The 21,517-nt window shown below is 46.6% G+C and overlaps 1 protein-coding gene across 4 annotated transcripts in view; it reads right to left on the bottom strand.

Moving 5' to 3' along the window:
- Positions 1-21,517, bottom strand: part of CLSTN1 (calsyntenin 1) — a 79,484-nt gene that overhangs the window by 36,153 nt on the left and 21,814 nt on the right. For all 4 annotated transcript variants that reach the window (XM_047723823.1, XM_047723825.1, XM_047723824.1 and 1 more), the window contains exon 2: positions 1,480-1,602. In XM_047723823.1, coding sequence (XP_047579779.1) covers positions 1,480-1,602 — 123 coding nt within the window. The remainder of the gene's footprint in view (positions 1-1,479; positions 1,603-21,517) is intronic.

The following is a 21,517-nucleotide window of genomic DNA, read 5'->3' as shown; positions in this document are numbered from 1 at the left end:
AGCGGAGCAGGAGGCGGCTCTAGACATAACAGGTCTGCAGCAGATACTCCAGAGACCTGAGCGAGGGAGCCTGGAACCCCGACTGCAGTCAGCTCTTAAAATGCACAAAATGTGTAAGTCCACTCAAAAACACAAGCGAGATGACCCGATAAGGTTACTTAGACAACACTAAATGTCCCACTCCCGAGGAGAACTGAACACAATAACCATTACGGTACCCATGGGAGGTCGGTGTATAAATATATACACGACACCCACCCCCCAAAACCTACGTAGTTACAGAGAAAACCAATGCGCAATGTTGAAACAGTTTTAAATCTGGGGGAAAAAAATGAAACAAACCACCCCAGCTGGCAGACAAACATTGTGTGTGTTCACAGCACAGAGCGCTTCCTCTCCAGGCCATCTCATTGGGTTTCTCTGTAAAAACCAATAAACAGGTAAAACTGATTGGTCTGTCTCCACCACTGACTCAAGTAGTGCAAACCGGTGCTTGGGTTATGTTCCTGAGGATGGGATGTGGCACTCGAACAGAGTGTGAGGAACACGTTCATTGTAAAAACCGCTCTTCAGAAATGACCACACATTCACTTCCCTCAATTTACCACAGTAACATTAATGTATGATAGACTTATATGAGCTCGCTGAATCGTCCTTATCTGTCCCTAGGCAAAGAGAGCTCCTTCTTTAATATGAGAAACTGTGTTCGGGGAAAAATATCCTACAAAAACTAGTCTTTAAAAAAATTACCATCACAATGTCAGTTTTGACTCTGAGGCCAAGACAGGGTAAAGCAGCACTTTCCCCCCCAGCTAAGGGAGCTACTGCGGTCACTATGTAGAAGCAGGCACAGTTCTGATCTGGAAAGTGCTTTTAAATGTTATAAAGAAGAAAACCTCCAAAGCAATCCCAGAGATTCGTCTCTTATAAATACTCAGGTTACGATCTTGCGAAGCAACTCACGTCAAAAATTTATTAAGAGTAAAAACCTAAGCCAAAAGGATTCCTCTACAAACACAGCTCTGTTTTTCAGCTCAGTCTTTCCCGGTACCTGACGTCTGGGTGATGCAAGGACACCCTCGAGCCACTCACGAGCCAGCAGCACCAGGGAACAGGTCAGAAAGGCAGATCCAGAGGTGTCCCCCCCAACTCCCCTTCCCAGATCTGCACTGTAACACGAGCCTCAGGGGCTCTGTGCGCACGCCAGTTTGAGATACCCTGGCCTACATGTTCTCTATCCGGTCACACCAAGGAACACGATGATGAGATAAATATTTTGCTTTTCAGCAAGGACAGGCTTTTTTTCAGCTACTCCAACTATTAAAATCCAAAGAAAAAAGTGTCGTACACAGAAGCCACAGACCCCTCTCAGCTATCAGATGTTTTCAGAAAAGCTCAGATAAAATCTGAACGGGACACGTGAGATGCTTTGCATGCAGCCCGTATTTGTCAACCGTGAGATGAAAGCCCCATTCGTACCTGCGAATCGCAGAGGTGCGTCTTTATCGAGGGCAATCAGCGGAGGGTCGAGGAGCACCGCGTTATCGTTTTCTGTGATTATGCCATGATAGGTGGGCTCAAGCCACGGTTTGTGCTTGTTAGCTGTGTATTAAAAAGAGAAAAAGAAGAAACGGAAAAGACCAGGTCAGAATCATTACTTTAAACTCCATTGCTTTCAAAGACACACATCTGTTACTAAAATAATAAAAGACTTAGGAGTCTGGAAGGCAACACTTGTTTTTTGTTTTTTTATATTTTATTTATTTGAGAGAGAGTGAGAGAGAGCACACGAGCAGGGGGCATGGGCAGAGGGAGATGGAGAAGCAGACTCCCAGCTGAGCAGGGAGCCCGACATGGGGCTCAATTCTAGGACTCTGAGATCATGACCTGCGCTGAAGGCAGGTGTTTAACCAACTGAGCCACCCAGACACTTGTATGAAGACCCTAATGGGATGAAATTCTGAATTCCAGAGTAAGTAATGTAGAAACCGAATCTATGAAGTAATGAGAATTAAGAAATAAACTACTCTAGAAATTAAAAGACTGATGGCTATAGACAAACTATCTGTTTTTAACCGGCACAGGAAAGTTACAAAGAAAAATATACTATCACTTCTTTAGAGCAACAATAATATATTACCTAATTTTAAAACGAGCATTACAAATAAAAATGTAAAAGAAAATTTATGAATATAAAATTACATATATAGAATATAAATATAACTAAACACAAGATTTCTGAAAAACTTGCCTGTAAACAGTGTTTACAAATAACCCACTTTGAGGGTCAGGTGGCGTCAAGGTCCGATTCCAGCTCCCTTCTATTACTGGCTGCGTGACCTTGAGCACAGAAGTGTCTCCTTCATCTCAGTCTCATCTGTACATCAGGGACACGTGCACAACCCGCAAGGCTGGGGCAGATTCCTGGAGGAGCGACCTGTGTCCTTGCTGGCTGGGCACCGGCACTGACGCTTTGTTCCTAAGGTAAGAACTCCCACGCTGTCCTCCGCTCCCCCGAAGAAATCTGTTTCTGTCCTCTCCGTTTTGCCTGGGGCTCGGCTCCCAGGGGGCCTGGGAGAGACCTTCTCCCGCTCAGAGCCAGGGCCCTCTCTGAGTCTCCGTTTCCCCCAGCACGGTCTGGGCGGCCCGAACCCTTCCCTTTCTTTTTGCCTTCACCTAAGGAGGCTCACGTTATAACCTCAGCGAGTGTATGCACCAAGGAGCGCCCCAGTTGAGACCGTCTAAACAGAAGGAATGGTAGGAAGCTTTATTTCCTATTTGTGGAATAAATTCCTTGGTTCTCTCCCGCGAGTCCACCTTCAGAAGGAGCTAAAATGAAGATTCATTATGGAGCCATGATGGGATCCTACGTGTCTGCGGTCGTGGGACGACCACCACGGGACGACGGGAGACTGGGCTTCGCCTGCATTTACCCTGACGAGGCACACGGGGGGGGGGGGGGGGGGGGCGGAGCCCGTGTGCCATCCGACACGCGCATGGAAGCACCTACCATCCTGCTAACTGACAGCGCATTACCAGACACTTACGCACCCCTTTTCTAAACCAAGAGCAAATCCCATTGTCTTCACTTTCAAACCCAGACCCATGGGAGTTGTTGGTTCACGGGTACAGAGTTTGGGTTTTGCAACTTGAAAACAGTTCCGGGATGGGCCGCACGGCTTCGCGAATGCATGTGCTTGGCGCAGCGTGCACGTGCAATGGGAGGTTTTACAGGTGTGTTACCGCAATTAAAGAAACAAATCCACACACACAATCAATCCAGACCGAGCCACTTCTCATTGTCTGTGCTGCTCACCTGGACTGTTTACAAAATCTAACCAACCTCATCCGTGCCCCCCGCATGGGACCCTCACACGGCACCCAGAGGGACGCTGCTCCATCTGTGCTCTCGAGCCCACGGACACCGTCTTACCGAGGATCCCACGTGGCTTTTGTTCATGGAGGATCTATTACCTGGCGACCTAATCAGCATTTACTGCGCTGGGGATCAAAATCAGGAAATACTGTACTATGTATCAATTCATTTTTAAAAACAATAAACCCATTACATGTTAATATAAATAACATTTTTGTAGAAGTAACTGTACTTTTTAAAAACAGAGTTTACAAAGAAGAGCGGCGATGCGTTACATGTTTGCAGATCTTTCTACAGTCAGCCGGGTCCTCGCTTCTCCCAGCTAGCCCGCTGCGTGGTCGCAGGTCTCGCAGCCTCTAGAGAGCTCCAGCAGGCACTCAAGAGAGGAGGAGGACAAGGCAAGTAACGTCTTACCGTTATTAAAATAGCTCTGACCTCTTCAGACCCGACAGGGTCTCAGGGGACCCATCACCTCAGGTCTCTGTTGGAACCTTCCCTCCTTCAACTTCAGCACCTGCTTCTCTGGTCCCCACTTCCTCTTTTCCTTTTCTTCTGCTACTCCTTGCCACACTGTCAGGGAAAGGGCAGTGGTGCCAGTCTGGGGCCTCAGGGCAGGTTACCCAGCTTCCTCCATGGGCCTCAGTTTCCCCATCCATAAACTGAGGACAGCAGTAGTACCCATCTGATGGGCTGGTTTGGTGAAATGCTCAGGATAGAGTCTGACGCTTAGTAAATGGCATTAGGTGTTGCTAGGACTTCTCTTCCTCCACTCATATGGGAACAAAAACACAGATTCCACGAGAGGGAGACCTCTTGTTCGTTAATTCCCAGCACCTAGCACTGTGTCGTTACTCAGGATTACTGCGTAGATGGATGAGTATATAAGGCACCTCATGTCCAGTACAATTAAGTCAGTGTTCTGGTTTGTAAATTCGCTCATAGGAAGATAATTTTGGTACCGAGAACCAAAAAACAGGTATGATTTTTTTTTTTTTTGGAAGATTTTACTCATTTATTTGATAGAGATACAGTGAGAGAGAGAACACAAGCAGGGGGAGTGGGAGAGGGAGAAGCGGGCTTCCTGCCGGGCAGGGGGCCCAATGCGGGGCTCAATCCCAGGACCCTAGGATCATGACCCGAGCCGAAGGCAGACGCTTAACATCTGAGCCACCCAGGCACTCCTGATTTGGTGTTTTCAGTATTGGGGAGGTGCTTTTTGCTTTTTTGTTTCTGGCAGGTGGATGTTTGTTCCAAGTAAAGGAGACTAGAGAATCTGGAGGCACAGGATACATGAAAATATTGTGGGAATCTGCCTGGAAAGGGAAGCTGTGATTAGATTATAAGGAGGTGTGCTGTGAAACCAAACCCCAATTATAAAGACCAAAAATTTGAAGGGCCTTTGGAAAATATATCCTTCCCGCCCTACGGCCAGGACAAGAAATTTGGTGAAAAAGAGGATCCAGATGTTAGGCTCCCCCTGCCCTTGTTCAGAAATACAACCCAGGACAGAGGCGAATCACTGGGAGAGTAACATGCTGGGGGCCCCCACAGGTTGCCGCAGCCGCTGCTCAGAGAAGGTCCCACTCAATACAGGAAACAAGCTCCCCGTACGGTTGGGCTGAATGTTTCACGCAGGGGCCGAGACTCGCATCATCCCCAGACAGCTCGTGACATGGAGCCAAGACAGAGCTGGAACGCGGCCCGCAGGTACAGACAATATTGAGAAACGGGCCACCTGAAGGGACCTGGGGCAAAGCCCCCAGGTTTTCGTCACTAATCTCATTTTAAAACAGAAGATGTTGAGTCCGACTCACTATTAACCGTGCACATTAATGGCTCTATTTGATTCTGGTTTGTTTGCATATTTAAGGTTTTAGTAATAAAGCTATAAGCACAGCAAATAAAGCTGAAGGTCACTCCGGGGTGCGAGTCCGTTAAGAGTCCTCACGCGTGGGCGCCTGGGTGGCTCAGTGGGTTAAGCCTCTGCCTTCGGCTCGGGTCATGATCCCAGGGTCCTGGGATCGAGCCCCGTATCGGGCTCTCTGCTCAGTGGAGAGCCTGCTTCCTCCTCTATCTCTGCCTGTCTCTCTGCCTGCTTGTGATCTCTGTCTGTCAAATAAATAAATTAAAAAAAAAAAAAAAAAGTCCTCACGCGTAAGCCGAATGACTGTATTCAGCGCAGCAGGAGTGTGGAAATGCCAGGCCAAGCACACTGCAGGAAGCCTGTGATGGGAGAGAGCACAGTGTGTGCCCTTCTGCTGCCCTAACGGGAAGGCCCATAGCGGGGCGCCCCGCGGCTCAGCCAGTGGAGCCCGCAACTCTCAATCGCGGGGTGGGGAGTTCGAGCCCCATGCTGGGTGTGGAGATTACTTAGAGATAAAATCTTTGGGAAAAAAAAAAGAAAAAGAAAGGAAGAAAAAAGAAAGGCCTGTAGCTGAAAACAGCTAATGCTTCAAGGCAAAAAGAATTGTATAGCTATATCCCCAGTATTCTAATTTTGTATTTCAGAATTTATAAATTGCTCCTTTCAGCCAGCAGTAGAATGAAGAGATTCGGCCAGTTCCAAGGATTGAACTTTTAAATATTTAATAAATGATATTTTAAATATTTCATCACATTCAATTGGCCTTATCAAGTATTTATAGAAACAAGTGAATGGTATTTCTGTACTCTTCCCCCCAAAGAATCACAAATAAAAGAACATGTCACCTACGCTGAGAGTCTTCACCGGATTCATTTCACCACATTCTAGATCATTAAAAAGTCTACCTGAATGGCACAGTCTTAATTAAAATCACGGAACAGCAAGGCAAGTAATCAGACTTTCCATATACCTAAGTTCCATCTGGGGACACACCTATGATTTTAGGACACGGCTAGTCTTGTGGCTGTGGTAGATTTTATTTTATTTTATTAAAGATTTACGTATTTACTTGAGAGAGAATGTTAGTGGAGGGAGGGGCAGAGGGAGAGGGAGAAACCCAAGCAGACTCCCCAATGAGCACAAAGCCCATCACTGGGCTCCATCTCATGGCCCTGAGATCACAACCTGAGCCAAAATCAAGAGTCGGGCGCTTAACCGACTGAGCCACCCATTAAAATCCCAATGATTTTAATCACTAGAAATTGCCACCAATTTGAAAACCAAGAGGGGCCCCTGGGTGGCTCAGTGGGTTGGGGCATCTGCCTTCGGCTTGGGTCATGATCCCAGTGTCCTGCGGTCGAGCCCCACTTCGGGCTCCCTGCTTGGTGGGGAACCTGCTTCTCCCACTCCCCCTGCTTGTCTTCTCTCTCTCTGTGTGTCAAGTAAATAAACAAATAAATGAAATCTTTTTTAAAAAATAAAAATCAAGGGGCACCTGGGTGGCTCAGTGGGTTAAGCCCCTGCCTTCAGCTTAGGTCATGATCTCAGGGTCCTGGGATTGAGCCCTGCATCGGGCTCTCTGCTCGGCAGGGAGCCTGCTTCCCCCCTCTCTCTGCCTGCCTCTCTGCCTACATGTGATCTCTCTCTCTCTCTGTCAAATAAATAAATAAAATCTTTAAAAAATAAATAAATAAATAAAAAATAAAAATCAAGAGGAAAGGAACACAACGGTCCATCTCAGGGTTAACTTCAAATAGAATACTTAGGCTTCCTTAGTACATCCCAACCCCGTGGGCTGAGGAGCGGCTGGCCCCTCGTCCAGGCCACACAAGTCACCCACCCTCACAGAGTGGCTCTGGAGCTGGGGTGCTGCAGCCTTGACATCAACCCGGCACCAAGCAGTTCCCCTCCGACTTCTTTCTTCTACTATAAAGAGACATCTGCTGTTTTCGAAAGAGAACTTGATGTGTGCCCCTTCTCATTCCCAGAAACCCAGGTTCATCACACTGGGCCAAGAATGAAGTAATAAATAACAACAGATGAGTGTCTTACTTGACTGCCAGCATTTCACAGCAAATCCTACCCAGTGTGACGCTTTGTTAGCTTTTCATCTCGGGCTGGCAGAACAATCTGCAATGAAGGAATGCTGCCGCTAGATGACGACAGGTACCTCTGATGGGCGTGGATGAAGAACTCCAGCCCTCTCCTCATGGAAGGAGCTGAAAGTAATCGCAGTCACCAGGCCCTCTGCTACAGACGATCTGCACAGAAACACGCCCTACACTACGTAAGTATAAAATCTCCAGCTGATTCTTTTTTAACCTCAAAGAAATTTTAGAGTAAATAAAATATACAGCCCCAAAATCAAAATGTAAAAAGGCACACATTCTCACAGACTCTCTTCAGTACAGTCCCCAGTCATAAATTCTTATTTAAATCAGACCATTCCCACTTAAGGTCAAAGGTCCTTTTGGCTTCACATCCCATGGACTTTGATTTTGTTCCAAGAGACCTTTCCTGAAGATCTACTATACATAAGCACACTGCAAGGTGCCGGGCTTTGGGGAATCAAATCACAATCTCTTCAGAGAACACAAACATAGCAACATAGCAACAACCATCTACAACTATACAGTGGTAAGAGAACTACAGAAGGGGACTCATCCAGGGTTGGGAACTTCATCAGTCAGCAGAGGACGACATGATCAAGGAGCCACCATCTCAAATGTGGCCAGGCCCTGGGCCAGAGGGAAAGGGTGGGCACCGTGGAGGGTCTTCTCATGGGAGCTACACCTTCCACCCAGAGGGGACACATGGCTTCCAATTCATTCAGCCAGAACTACCACATGGCCCCTCCCAAGCCTACCAGGACAGAGAGGTGCCATCCTACCACGTGTCTGGAAGAGGGGCTGGGAATCCCTGAGGGCAGCTCTAGGGTCCATCCAAGTGCAGGTGGAGATCTCCCTAGGACACCTGTGAAAGGATAACTGAGGTCTCCTGGGAGTAAGGAAGTATTTCAAAGAGAATAAAAATGTGTCGGCTCTAAAGGTGGTGAGGCATAGGCCACATTCCAGGACCAGCAAGACTGGGGAATCAGGGCTCTAAGAGTATAATGAGGGGCGGCTGGAGAGGGGCCGGACTTAGAACTTACGGTGAGCGTCCCCCTACACCAGTGAGCTCCCTTGATTCCTCAGACAGCAAGATGCTATTAGAAGTTTTAGACAGTGCAGTCTGGTGGAAAAGACAGGAACTTTGGGATTGGACAGAATGTAGTAAGGAAGCAAATTTTGTTTCTGATTCGCTCTGTAACGAGGTGTGGATTCTTCAAACACTACCTGCCTATTTCTGCATCGTAAATCAGGAATGGGATCACCTTCCACAACCTTGTTTGGTGGATCATAAATAACATTAAGTGAAGAGCCCAGTCTGGGCCTGCCACACAGGTGCTCAGTAAGTACTTGTGGATAGATTAATTATAAGCCAAAGCTAGGTTTCAGAAGTAATGGCTAGGACAGAGCTAAGGAGACTTAGGAGGCATTCCCATGATGACCTCCCCATCATCTTCGTGCTGAGTACAGCCCAGAGCTACAGAAAATCCCTACAGTTTCGAACCCTCTCGGGGCCCCACTTTATCCCTTTTACTCAGGAAAGAAAGGTATTAAGTAGTATTATACACAGTAATACTGTGAAGTGAAAAACAAAGAGCAAACAAACAAAAAAGTGGCATTCTTTGAAAGAGGTAACTTTTTAATTAACTGGTGACACTGCATGAAATTTACAAACAGCAGCTCCCCCGTTCAGCTGCCTCGTAATGCTCTCATCACAGCATCACTTTCCTCTGACTTTGTAAAACACATTTTTTAAAAATTACTCGTAACTTTTTTCTAAAATGGAACACTTCCAAAGAACCTCTAGACAAAATATGTAATCATAGGCTTAAGGGTTTCATCACAATCCCAAATAAATTTAATTCTCAGGTGCTGGGAAAATCTCTATCACGTAGCTCAGGGTCTCTCAAAAGTTCTGCACTGATGGCTCTCCGTCCCGGAGCCGTCCCCGGGCTCTACAAGATGTTTGGCTGCATCGCCAGCCTCCACCCACTAGAGGCCAGCAGCAACCCCCCAGCTGTGACAACCAAAAATGTCTCCAGACATTGCCAATGTGCCCAGGGGGCAAACGCCTTCCCCAGATCCCTCAAGAAGCACTGACATACCCAGTTCCTTAAAGAAAACCAAGGTCTTCCACATTAAAATCATTTGCAGGCTTCAAAATACCAATTTTATAATTTATGTGCACATTAATGTGAAGTTCATGTCTTTTTTAAAAGATTTTATTTATCTATTTATTTATTTAAGAGGGAGAAAGAGACAGGGAGAGAGAGCACACGCAGGGGAAGTACGAGAGGGAGAAGGAGGCCTCCTGCCAAGCAGGGAGCCTGACGCGGGGCTAGATCCCAGGACCCCAGGATGACAACTTGAGCCCAGATGCCTAATGACTGAGCCATCCAGGTGTCCCTGAAATTCATTTTTTTAAAATAAGACATTTCTGTGTGAAATAAATCCTTAAATTAAGCCAATAACTAGTCTTCTGAGTAGTACAGTGGCAAGTTTCCTGTGTTTATTCCCTCTTCACGGGACAAGCACTCCACGTGTGGCACACGGCCACCAGGAGCGCTCACGGTAAGCGCTGCCATCTCACAAAAGTTAGGAATGGTGACCTGCCAGGGAGGCCGGCTGGTCCCTCAAACCGGCCCTGGGGGAGGGCGGGCTCTGTCAGCCACGCTGGCAGACTAGACAGCTCCCCTGGTTCCAGGTGGCCAGGAACATGGCCCACAGGGGGGTGCCATGAGATAAGACCAGAGAGGAAGCAGGAGCGGAATGGGGAGGAGCCTCGATGCACTTTCACAAGTTCAAATCTCACCGTGTAGGCAAAGTGGGGAGGCAGCGGAGGAAGCGCGGGGAGCTTCCCAGTGCTGCGCCTGAGGGAAGCTCGTAGGCCTCACGGTGGAAGTGACAGGAGAGGGGAGAGCAGAATCACTGAGCCAGTCAGAGGTCAGCCACAGGTGCCCCATGACAGTGCAGGGGCTGAAAGCTGAGGAGGGACAACAGGACTGGGGAGAATCCAGGGAGAGGGGCTGCTTTTTTCTTTCTTTTACTCATCCACCCAGCCACATACTCCACCCATCGTCTGTCCACTCCCCCATCCATTCATCCGTCCGTCTGTCCGTCCACCCATCCACCCGACCACCCATCCACCCGTTCGTCTACTCTTTACCGAGCCCCAGGTGGTCTCCTCCATGCTGACAGACAATGGTGAATTAAACGGTCCCTGACCTTGTAAAGCTTATGTTATGGTTGATTAAAATATTCACTTAAAGCACATTCTGCAAAAGAATTCTTAGGGAGTGAAATCACACTTTTTATAAACCCAACTTCTCAAAGATTAAAGGGAGCCTTCTAATCATTCCTTCAAATTCCAACAAGTTGTTTTAATTGTGGAGTCAAATACAACATAAAATTAACCATCTTAGCCATTGTTAGGTGTACCATTCGTCATCAAACCGAAACTGTCCCTATTAAACTCTAATTCTCCGCCCCCCCCCCCGCACCCAGCTCCTGGTGACCATTCTACTTTCTGTCTCTATGAATTTGATTATGTTTGGTATCTCCAGTAGGTAGGTACTTGTGTTATGACTGGTTTATTTCACTTTTCATAAAGTCCTCGAGGCTCATTCACGTTATATATTGTGTCAGAATTTCCCTCCTTGTCAAGGCTGAACTGCATTCCGTTGTGCAGACATACTACACTTCCTTTATCCTCACTCAGTAATGGACACTTGGGTTGCTGCACCTTTTGGCTCCTGTGAATAACGCGGTCATGAATATGATAAGTATCTTCTAGAGATCCTGCTTTCAATTCTTTTGGATAAATACCCAGAAGTGGACAAGCTGGATGCAAGTGATTCTGTTTTTAATGTTCTGAGGCATCGTCGAACTGTCTTCCATAGCGGCCGCACCATTTTACCTTCCCACCACTGGTGCACGAGGGCTCTGGTTTCCCTACATGCCCACCAACACTTACTCTTTTCTGGGTTTTGATGGTAGCCATCCTAAGGGGCATGACCAAACCAGTTTTACGTCGAGGAATTTTATCTTCCTATATTATAGAAGATACAAAAGTAGACAGGCCAGAATAATGAACTTAGAGTGCCCGTCACTCTACCACTACAATTAGCAACACGGGGCCAATCTTGTTTGATTTCTACACCCGCATTGCCGCCAATTTCAAATATTTTAAAACAAATCCCAAACTTCGTATCACCTCACACCTCAATACTGCAACATACATCTCTAAAAGGTAACAACTCTTTGGAAAACTCTAAGGGCATTATCACCTAAATAATTCACAATTACTTTGTAGCATCAAATACCCAATCAGGAGTCATATTTACCTGGAAGTGCTGCTACAGCAAACGATTTAACCAAATATATCTCTCTGGTGCGTTTCATCAGAAAGTCTACTGCCCTGAAAGAAAAAACTTTAAACGATAATGCTTTCGTGGTTTCCACAACTTTCCTTTTTCACCAACAAGTATTATTTACTAATCAGGTTTTTCTGTAACTATTCTTTATCAGGTTGAGAGAGTTCCCCTCTACTCTTTTTTTTTTTTTATATTTATTTATTTATTTGACAGAGAGAGAGGGATCACAAGTAGGCAGAGAGGCAGGCAGAGAGAGAGGGAGAAGCAGGCTCCCCGCAGAGTAGAGAGCCTGATGCGGGGCTCGATCCCAGGACTCTGAGATCATGACCTGAGCCGAAGGCAGAGGCTTAACCTGCTGAACCACTCAGGCGCCCCTCCCCTCTATTCTTAACGTGCTGAGAATTTTTGTCATGAATGGGTATTAGATTTTGTCAACAGTTATTTCTGCTCTGATCGACATGATCAGGTTATTTTTCTTCTTCAACCTGTTGATATGGTGGATTATTGATTTTTTTTTAAAGATTTTATTTGTTTATTTGACAGAGTGATCACAAGTAGGCAGAGAGGCAGGCGGGGGTGCAGGGAGAAAGCAGGCTCCCCACTGAGCAGAGAGCCCAATGTGGGGCTCGATCTCAGGACCCTGGGATCATGACCTGAGCCGAAGGTAGAGGCTTCACCCACTGAGCCACCCAGGCGCCCCAGATTATTAGTTGTTTTCAATACTGCAATAGCCCTGTGTACTTGGAATAAATCCCATTCAGTCATGGTGTATAATTCTTTTTAGACATTGTTGGATTTGATTTGCTAATACTGTATTGAGGATTTTTTTTTCCCCAAGCAGCTTTACTGAGATTGTCATTTTAAAAAGTATTTCAATAATATGGGGCAGCTGGGTGGCTCAGTTGATTAAGTGTCTGCTTTTGGCTCAGGTCACAGTCTCGCTGGTCCTGGGATCAACCCTGCTTATTAGCAGGGAGGCTGTTCTCCCTCTGCCTGCCACCTCCCCGCCTTTCCCCGTTTACCCTCTTTCATGCATGCTTATTCTCTCTCTCTCAAATAAGTAAATAAAATCTTTAAAAAACAGTATTTCAGTAATATATTTCAATTCACTTCTGTGTTGACCTGAAAACTCTACTGGCCTGAGGGATGCCTGGTTGGCTCGGTCAGTGGAGCGTGGGACTCCTGATCTTGGGGTTGTAAATTCGAATCCCATGTTAAGTATAGAGATTAAATAAAATCTTAAAAAAAATTTTTTTACTGGCTTAAATAATACTCAGTTTTGTATATTCAACATCCAATACAGCAGCTACTCACTGATCATCAGCTATGTTCTAGGCACTTTGTGTGCTCAATTTTGCTTACCACTAAGATTGATTTTCTTTCTTTTTTTTTTTTTAAAGATTTTATTTATTTATTTGACAGAGAGATCACAAGCAGGCAGAGAGGCAGGCAGAGAGAGAGGAGGAAGCAGGCTCCCTGCTGAGCAGAGAGCCCGATGCGGGGCTCGATCCCAGGACTCTGAGATCATGACCTGAGCCGAAGGCAGCGGCTTAACCCACTGAGCCACCCAGGCGCCCCTAAGACTGATTTTCTAAAAGAGATTCAGATACATGATTAGGCAAGAGACAGCAACAGTCACAATGCTATTTCTGAGAAATCAGAGTGTAATGATCTGAAATGTGATTTTAAAAATTAGGGTAAAAAAAAAGTCAAGTGGAATGAATGTTTCTAATATTAAGTCTGGTTTCAATACAGCGTCCCCCAACTCAACTAACTGGAGAACTGTTAATGGAAGTAGCATGACTTCCCAAAGCAAAATTCATCACCTTTTCACATTATGGATTCTTTTAGGAATCTACAGAAAGCCACAAAACCCCTCCCAAGGAAAAAATGCAAACATACAAAACACTTGGCAGGATGTTTTAGGGGCTTCAGGCTCTTGCTGAAACAAGTCCAGGTTAAGAATCGCAATCCTAAAACATAGTGAAATCTCTATCAATGACCCTAAAAAGTCTGGCATCTTCATCCAGAGGCTCAACTTTAACTGGAAATCAAATTGTAACACTATGTTTCTTTTATGCGGGGCCCTTCTCAAACTTTACTTCTATTATCTTTAGCAACAATATCTTAACAGTTCACAGGAGACTTCCCCAAGTGCTACCCTGGGGAAACAGACCAGGGAGGAGATACAAATAAGGTGTGACATTGGTGCTACATTTCCAGAGGAGGTATAGGCTAGTGAAAAAGAAGGGTTGAAAGAAACAAAGAGGTTAATTTGAAGTTGAAATGACAGCGTATGCTTTGAATAATGGTAAGAAGTAAATAATAAAAACATCCTCTTATTGAGAATAAAAAAAAAATAACAATAAAGATATAAAACAACTTCCTAGAGGGTTGCTTCCTTTTTGTTCCCCTAGTTTTTTTTTTTTTTTAAGATTTTATTTATTTATTTGACAGACATAGATCACAAGTAGGCAGAGAGGCAGACAGAGAGGGGTGAAGGGAGCAGACTTCCCACCAAGCAGAGAGCCCGACTTGGGGCTTGATCCGAGGACCCTGAGATCACGACCTGAGCTGAAGGCAAAGGCTTTAACCCACTGAGCCACCCAAGCGCCCCAAATGTGTGTATTTTATTTATTTATTTATTTATTTATTTATTTATTTATTTATTTATTTATTTATTTTTAAATTTTATTTATTTGACAGAATGAGAGATTACAAGTAGGCAGAGCAGCAGGCAGAGAGAGGGCGGGGGAAGCAGGCTCCCTGCCCAGCAGAGAACCTGATGCAGGGCTCGATCCCAGAACCCTGAGATCATGCCTGAGCCAAAGGCAGAGGCTTAACCCACTGAGCCACCCAGGCGCCCCCAAATGTGTGTATTTTAAAGAACTCTTAAATTTCTGCTGTTTAAAGAGACCACACCTCAGTGACTTATTATCCCATTTTTCTACCACCTAGAATTTCCTAAGAAGTTACACTAAATTTTCCAAAGTAACTCGGAATCATACTCACAAACTTTTCTAGTAATCAAACAAAAACATTTCACTAGCATCAAGTGCAGAAATCGATTACTTTTCTAACCAAATTTCGTTTTACTCAATATTAAGATTTACCACGTAAAGTGAAAAGGCCAGGCACAGGGGCGCCTGGGTGGCTCAATGGGTTAAGCAGCTGCCTTCGGCTCAGGTCATGATCTCAGGGTCCTGGGATCGAGTCCCGCATCGGGCTCTCTGCTCGGCGGGAAGCCTGCTTCCCTCTCACTCTCTCTGCCTGCCTCTCTGCCTACTTGTGATCTCTCTCTGTCAAATAAATAAATAAAATCTTTAAAAAAAAAAAAAAAAAGGCCAGGCACAGCCCAAAACATAAGCAGCAAGTCTAATAGGGATTTAATGTCCATGTTCCGCTCTTAGTCTCCTGAGCAAGTATCTCACACACTGACCCACACAGCCTCTCTTCAGTGTCACCAACGTCATGTGGCAGCCATGCTCGTATGGGAACCCTGTGTTCCAAAGGTAATGGGCAGTGGGCACAGGGAGGATAATTCTTAATGTTTAAGGAACAAGGGGTCTCCCTCAGGGTGAGGCAGCCCCATCTGGAGGGGTCCAGGGGGACGTGCTCCCGGAGTCACGGGATCCCCGGCAGGTACTGGTGACCACTGCCCGGCGGCCAACCTTGTTGCCCTGGAGTCCGCAGCCCTGCCCCGAGCTGCGGGAGCCCCGGCAACAGAGCAGGCACTCGGTCCGAATCCCACAGCACCCCAGCAGGACGCGTGAAGATAAAGAAGGGGCCTGTTTGCCGGTCTCCATCCCCGGGGGACTTGGAGATCATCTCTGCCAACATGAGGGTGGCACTGGGTTAGGTCCAGAGGATCCTCGGTTCTTCTCAAGCTCTGTCCCCTCAGGTGGCGGCTGCTCGGGTGTGCGTTTCAGAACTAAGTTTTAGGAGGAGGAGTGAAAAGGGAGGTAGAGATGGTGCTGGAGAACGTGTCTTCCTCCTTCAGGTGTTTCTCTCCGTGCCGCAAGTAGAGGAGGTGCTAAACCGGAGACACCGTATTTATTAAAATCAGTATCCTAACAGAGGAGGGGAGGCCAAACCAGAGAGCAAAGGACAGGCCTCAGTTCATGAGCTACAGCAGGGTCCCAGCCCGGTGTGAGGCAGGACCCCCGGGACACCTCCCACCGACGACACCTCCGAGGCCCCAGCCCAGAGTCTGAGTCAGGCAGGCTGACCCAGGCTGGGCAGGCTTGGAATGGAACGTTCTCCAGGAGGTTCTGACGCACTCCCCAACAAAGAACAAACGTATCACAGAAGGCTCATGAATAGAGGCTTTTGGAGAGTTTCCTTGTCAGAGAAACAGCGATTTTCACTTTTGCTCTCTTAAATGCTTTCTTGCCCTTTGTCCTCCCTCCCCAAAACTCCCCCACTTCCGAGCTATTTTGGTAGGGACCTGTCTTCAGTTTAGCTTTTCTAGGACACTTACTCATAGCTGGTACCAACTATGGCCACTGGCTCCTTGCTTATTTTAGCCCAAGAGCCCCCTCACTTGAGCAAAATCATCTCACGCATGACTATTAATTCTCGGAAATGTAACGTACGGTGTTTCTCACAGGCAAAGTGATGGAAAGGTATGAACTTTCTCTTCGGTGTCAATCCACTGCCCTTCTATACGTGCCCCTAACAGGTTCCCAGAGCTTCCCTGGTAGGCCAGGGTTTCCAGTGTGTACACCTGCCCCCACCCCACCAGTACTTGCTTCCAGATTTTCCTGACCTCTTCATTCGCACCAAGTCAAAACTTACCCGGAGCAACCTTCCACTTCCTCACAGTCCTGCTAAGACCGGCCCGCTGGTCTGGGAAACGGACTTGAGTGGGGCGCTGGTCACGATAATGACTTAAGGTACCCACAACACTTGCATTTTGCAAAGAACGTCAATGATTTAACATAAAAGTAGAAACTAAGGTAAGAAGTGGAGGCAAGCTGCAAGCTGCTGGAGGAAAATATTTTTGGAACAGAGCCCTTTCACGCCTCTCAGTTCCTAGCTTATGAGCACGGAAGGGATGCAGAGTACATATATTTTTATGCAGTTTTCTACAGAATTAAATATATAACATGACAGTAACAAATTCACTGCCAAAACACGATCAGAACATTTCAAGTTCTTGGTTCGTACTCAACCATTTATCAATTAACCCTTACAATGCAGGTCCATCAGAAATCCAGTGACAACAAAGTGCGGGCCACGATTTCCCTAAATTTCCTGTTCTGCAATGTTATCAGAAAACACAGACCAAGAATGCCCTTTCCTTTCTTCTTTATCATCAGCACATTTGTCTCAAATTCAAACAGGACAGGGCGCTGTCCCGAATGGTAACATAATAGTCTGGTGGTAATTTCCAAGTTCTGCGTGTTTTTTTGGTCTCCTGACCTTCATATACAATGGAAAACTTTATCATATAGAGTTCAGAAAAGGCCACCTTGCGTTTAAGACCCGCTGACGCTCACTATCAGCGCAGAGTCCTTAACAGCTGTTTCCCAAAATACTGTCTAAGGTGACAAGAACTACCTAGTAAGTGCAGGACAGCGAGTCGGGCGGCCGGAGAGTCTGTCCGGGCTCCCCCATGTCGCGCTCACTGCTTACATTCTTAAAACACTACTCACAGCAACATAAATGCTTTTACATAGACTTCTTACGTTACTTAAAAAGCAATGTAACATTTTTATGATAAATACAGAAAAGAGAACCGCCCTATCTTATCTTGCCACATCTCCCAAGAAGCATGTTTATAGGGGGCGCCTGGGGGGCTCAGTCGTTAAGCAGCTGCCTTCGGCTCAGGTCATGATCCCAGGGTCCTGGGATCGAGCCCTGCACTGGGCTCCCTGCTCAGCAGAAAGCCTGCTTCTCCCTCTCCCACTCCCCCTGCTTGTGTTCGCTTGCTCTCTTGCTGTGTCTCTCTCCGTCAAATAAATAAATGAAATCTTTAAAAAAAAAAAAAAAAAGAAGAAGAAGCATGTTTATAGTACAAAGAGCAGAATCTCTGTAACGATGAGAGAAGCCCAGTCCAAGATTAGGAAACACATAGAGACAAAGAAGAAAAGGACACGCTTCTCCTAAGTTACGGGGCAGGAGGACGTTTAAGTCACAGGACACAGAGGAAACGTCCGGACAGAACCGCTACACTACACTACAGCTAAACTTTAAGGAATCTGCAAAGCACGTTATACCTGAATGTTCAAAATGGGAAGAAGATGGGACAGTTCAAAACTGTATTTCCATGAGCCTCATGAGGATCATGAAAAGCATTCTAGATTGGTTTTTGTGCCTTTAGAGAAGGAAAAGAAATCACAAAGAGCTGGTAACATTTTTCACAAGTACAAGTGATCGACACATTTCCTCTTTTGAGAGGGTTACCAGGCAAGTCAGGGGTGCTGGGAAAAGAACATCCCTACAAAGCATGAAGTGCCAAGCACCTCAATAAAAACGGTGCTTGCCACAACTCAACCGACACTCCAGAAGAAGTGTGTTAAACTGTGGCCAGGCGTCTGACGAAGACTTCCATTTTCCTGTGACTAAGAACAAGATGGCAAATGGAAACTGACGGAAGTAAGATGGGTGGACTTAAATGGGTTTAATGACCCCCCCAAAGGTCACTGAATAATAAACCCGGGGAAACCTAGAATAGTCTCTCATAACCTTTCAAAGTTCATACTTAGGTGGCTGTCTCCAGCCACTACACCAAATTTGAGAATGAACGGGTGGAATGTGGAGTCAGGATCGAAACTCACTTGACAGAATGGGGTGGTGGGTCACACACAGCAAGACGAAATGCAAAGATCTCCACGAAAACAAAGCACCGAGTTAGAAGATGAGAACGGTGGTTCGTAGTTCGACACCGGCACGGTGGAAGGACTTGGTTAAATAAAGCTGAGTGACAAGAAGGGAGAAAAGCAAAGCCAGGGTGCTCTAGCCCCACAGCGCTCCAACTCTGCTCCCGCGAGCAGAGCTCCACGAAGCCCTCCGCCCCCTCGGAAAGCAGGTACCTACACTGTGGGGCACGCTGGAGCCGGCACAGAGAAAGAAACGAGGCCGGCTGGCAGAGAGTTCGGAAATAAAGTCGTAAGTGATATGAAGAACGGTTGAAGGAACAGGGGCTGCTTTACTGCGAAACGTAAAAAGCTGAGACATGTCGGGGTGGGGGATAGTAACACCCGCTGCAGGTAGGAATGCAAAAATAGTTCATGCATGTTTGCTGGTTCCTCAAAAATCAGACAAGGAATCACAGCATGAGCCAATGATTCTACTCCTAAGTATGTACCCAAAAAACCATCCCGGTGCCCAAACAAATACTCACACCCTAATACAGCTGCACTATTCTCAACAGCTAATGGTAGAAACAAGCCACAATGTCCATCGCCAGATCAACGGATACGGCAAATGCAGTGGGGTATTGTTCAGCCATTAAGAGGGAACGGAGTCCTAACACCACTGCGAGTAAGCCTCGGAAGGGTTGGGCTAAGTGACAGAAGTGACACATACAAGGTCGCATATTGTGTAGTTCTATTTGCATGAAATGTCCAGAACAACTAAACCAGAGCCGGAGAGCAGATCAGTGGTTAACAAGGACTCAGGGAGGAGGGAAGGGAAGTGACTTGGGGTGATGAAAATGTTTTGGGATTTTGGAATTAGAGGTGGCGGTTACACAACACTGTGACTATACTAAATGCCACTGAATTGTATGTTTAAAATGTTATATTGATGGGGAGCCTCGGGGGCTCAGTCAGTAAAACATTCGTCTTCGGCTCAGGTCACAATCCCGGGGTCCTGAGATAGAGCCCCACATCTGGCTACCTGCTCAATGAGGCCTGCATCTCCCTCTCCCCCTTCCCCTGCTCATGCTCGCTCTCTCTCCCTCTCAAATAAACAAACAAATCTTAAAAAAAAAAAAAAAAAGTTATATTGAGAACTTGTGGTTTCTGGTCCAGCATGGAAGGAGTGCAGAAGTCATCACGTTGTCCTAACAACAAGTAAAAAGTTGAACAAACTGAAATACGAACAACTCTTCTAATGCCATCAGAGAAGTGAGGTCACAGGACAGATCACTGCCCCCCTAAACTGTAGGGACAGGAATACAGAGAGAGAATGAACAATTCATCTGAGCGGAGCCCGCAGCAGGAACCAGAGCCCAAGTGAGAGAGCCCGGACTGAAACCGACGAGCAGCCGGGGGCTCAGCACGGACAAGGCTGACAGCTAAAAACTCCAGGAGCCCCGCACTTCGTGAGTTTTCTCTCTGGGAGCCCTACAAGCTCCTCACAGGGAGTATCAGAGAAAATCCCTCAGTGCTTCCGGCAGAGGAAAGGAGAGTAAGCCCTATGAAATACACCTGTTTGTCGTCTTCTGCTCCTCTTTACCGGGGCCTGGCCGTGGGAGGAACTTCTTGATCAGAGCCTAACCCACCTGGAGGAAAGGAAATCCCCAGCTCAGTCCACCCTGGCCATCCTGCCCCAGCTCACGGGGGAGAGGGATGACTGAGAGGTGCCCCCGTCGTTCACAGTCCCTTCACAGTCCCGGAGCACAGGTGACTCAAGGCTGACTTAATCCCAGCACTAGGAAGCGCCCGACACACCCCTGCCCACGGCCTCACTGGAGGCCTGTTCCCGCAGTTCCAGCACATCATGTCCGCTTTCCAGCAGAAAGCCACAAGACACGAGAAACGACAACACAGTGTGAAGAGAGTGAACGAGCATCAGAAGCGCTCACATATGGCAGGAGTGTGGGAATTGTGAGACCAGTTTTTAAAACTTAGATGAATGTGCTAAGAGCTTTAATGGGAAAAGCAGATGACAAGCAAGAACAGATGGGTAATGTAAGGAGAGAGATGGAAATCCCACACAAGAATAAAAAAGAAGTGCTAGAGATCAAGACCAGTGTCACAGAAACGAAGAACGGCCTCGAAGGTCTCTGGACTGGACACAGCCAAGAAAACGTCCTTTGAGCTTGAGGATATGACAACAGAAGTTCCCAAACTGAAAAGCAAAGAGAAAAAAGACTGAACAACCGAACAAACAAAAGAAGAGAATCTCCAAGAACTGCAGGACAACCACAGAAGGTGCAACATGTGCGTAACGGAAACACCTGAAGGAGAAGAAAGGGCGGAATGGAAGCTATATTTGAAGCGATGGCAGAATTTCCCCCAAAGACACCAAACCGCAGACACTCAGAGAACACCAGCCAGCATAAATATAAAAACAAAACAAGGGCCGCCTGGGTGGCTCAGTTGGTGAAACATCTGACTCTTGGTTTTGGCTCAGGTTGTCACCTCAGGGATACGAGAATGATCCCACATTGGGCTCCTTGCTCAGCGCGGAGTCTGCTTAAGATTCTCTCTCTCCCTTTGCCCCTCAACCCCCCTTGCACACATCCATGTGTACTCTCTCTCAAATAAATAAATAAACCTTAAAAAAATACAAAACGGGGAGCCTGGGTGGGTCAGTCATTAAGCATCTGCTTTTGGCTCAGGCATGAACTCAGGACCCTGGTGTCGAGCGCCGCATCGGGCTCCCTGCTGGGCAGGAAGCCTGCTTCTCCCTCTCTCTCTCCCGCTGCTTGTGTTCCCTCTCTCGCTCTCTGCCAAATAAATAAAATAAAATCTTTAAAAAAAAAAAAACACAGAACCTCAGACATACATAAATAAAGGAAGGGCAATGGTGTATGAATAAGGTAAAATAAAAACTTTTATTTTTCTTACTCTTAACTGATCTAACATATAGTTTTTCAAAATAACAACAGCAACAACGTACT

The sequence above is a fragment of the Lutra lutra genome, chromosome 4 (assembly GCF_902655055.1).
Source record: "Lutra lutra chromosome 4, mLutLut1.2, whole genome shotgun sequence".
NCBI lineage: Eukaryota > Metazoa > Chordata > Mammalia > Carnivora > Mustelidae > Lutra > Lutra lutra.
Note: the sequence above shows the minus strand (reverse complement) of the source record. Positions and strands in the feature narration are given on the sequence as shown.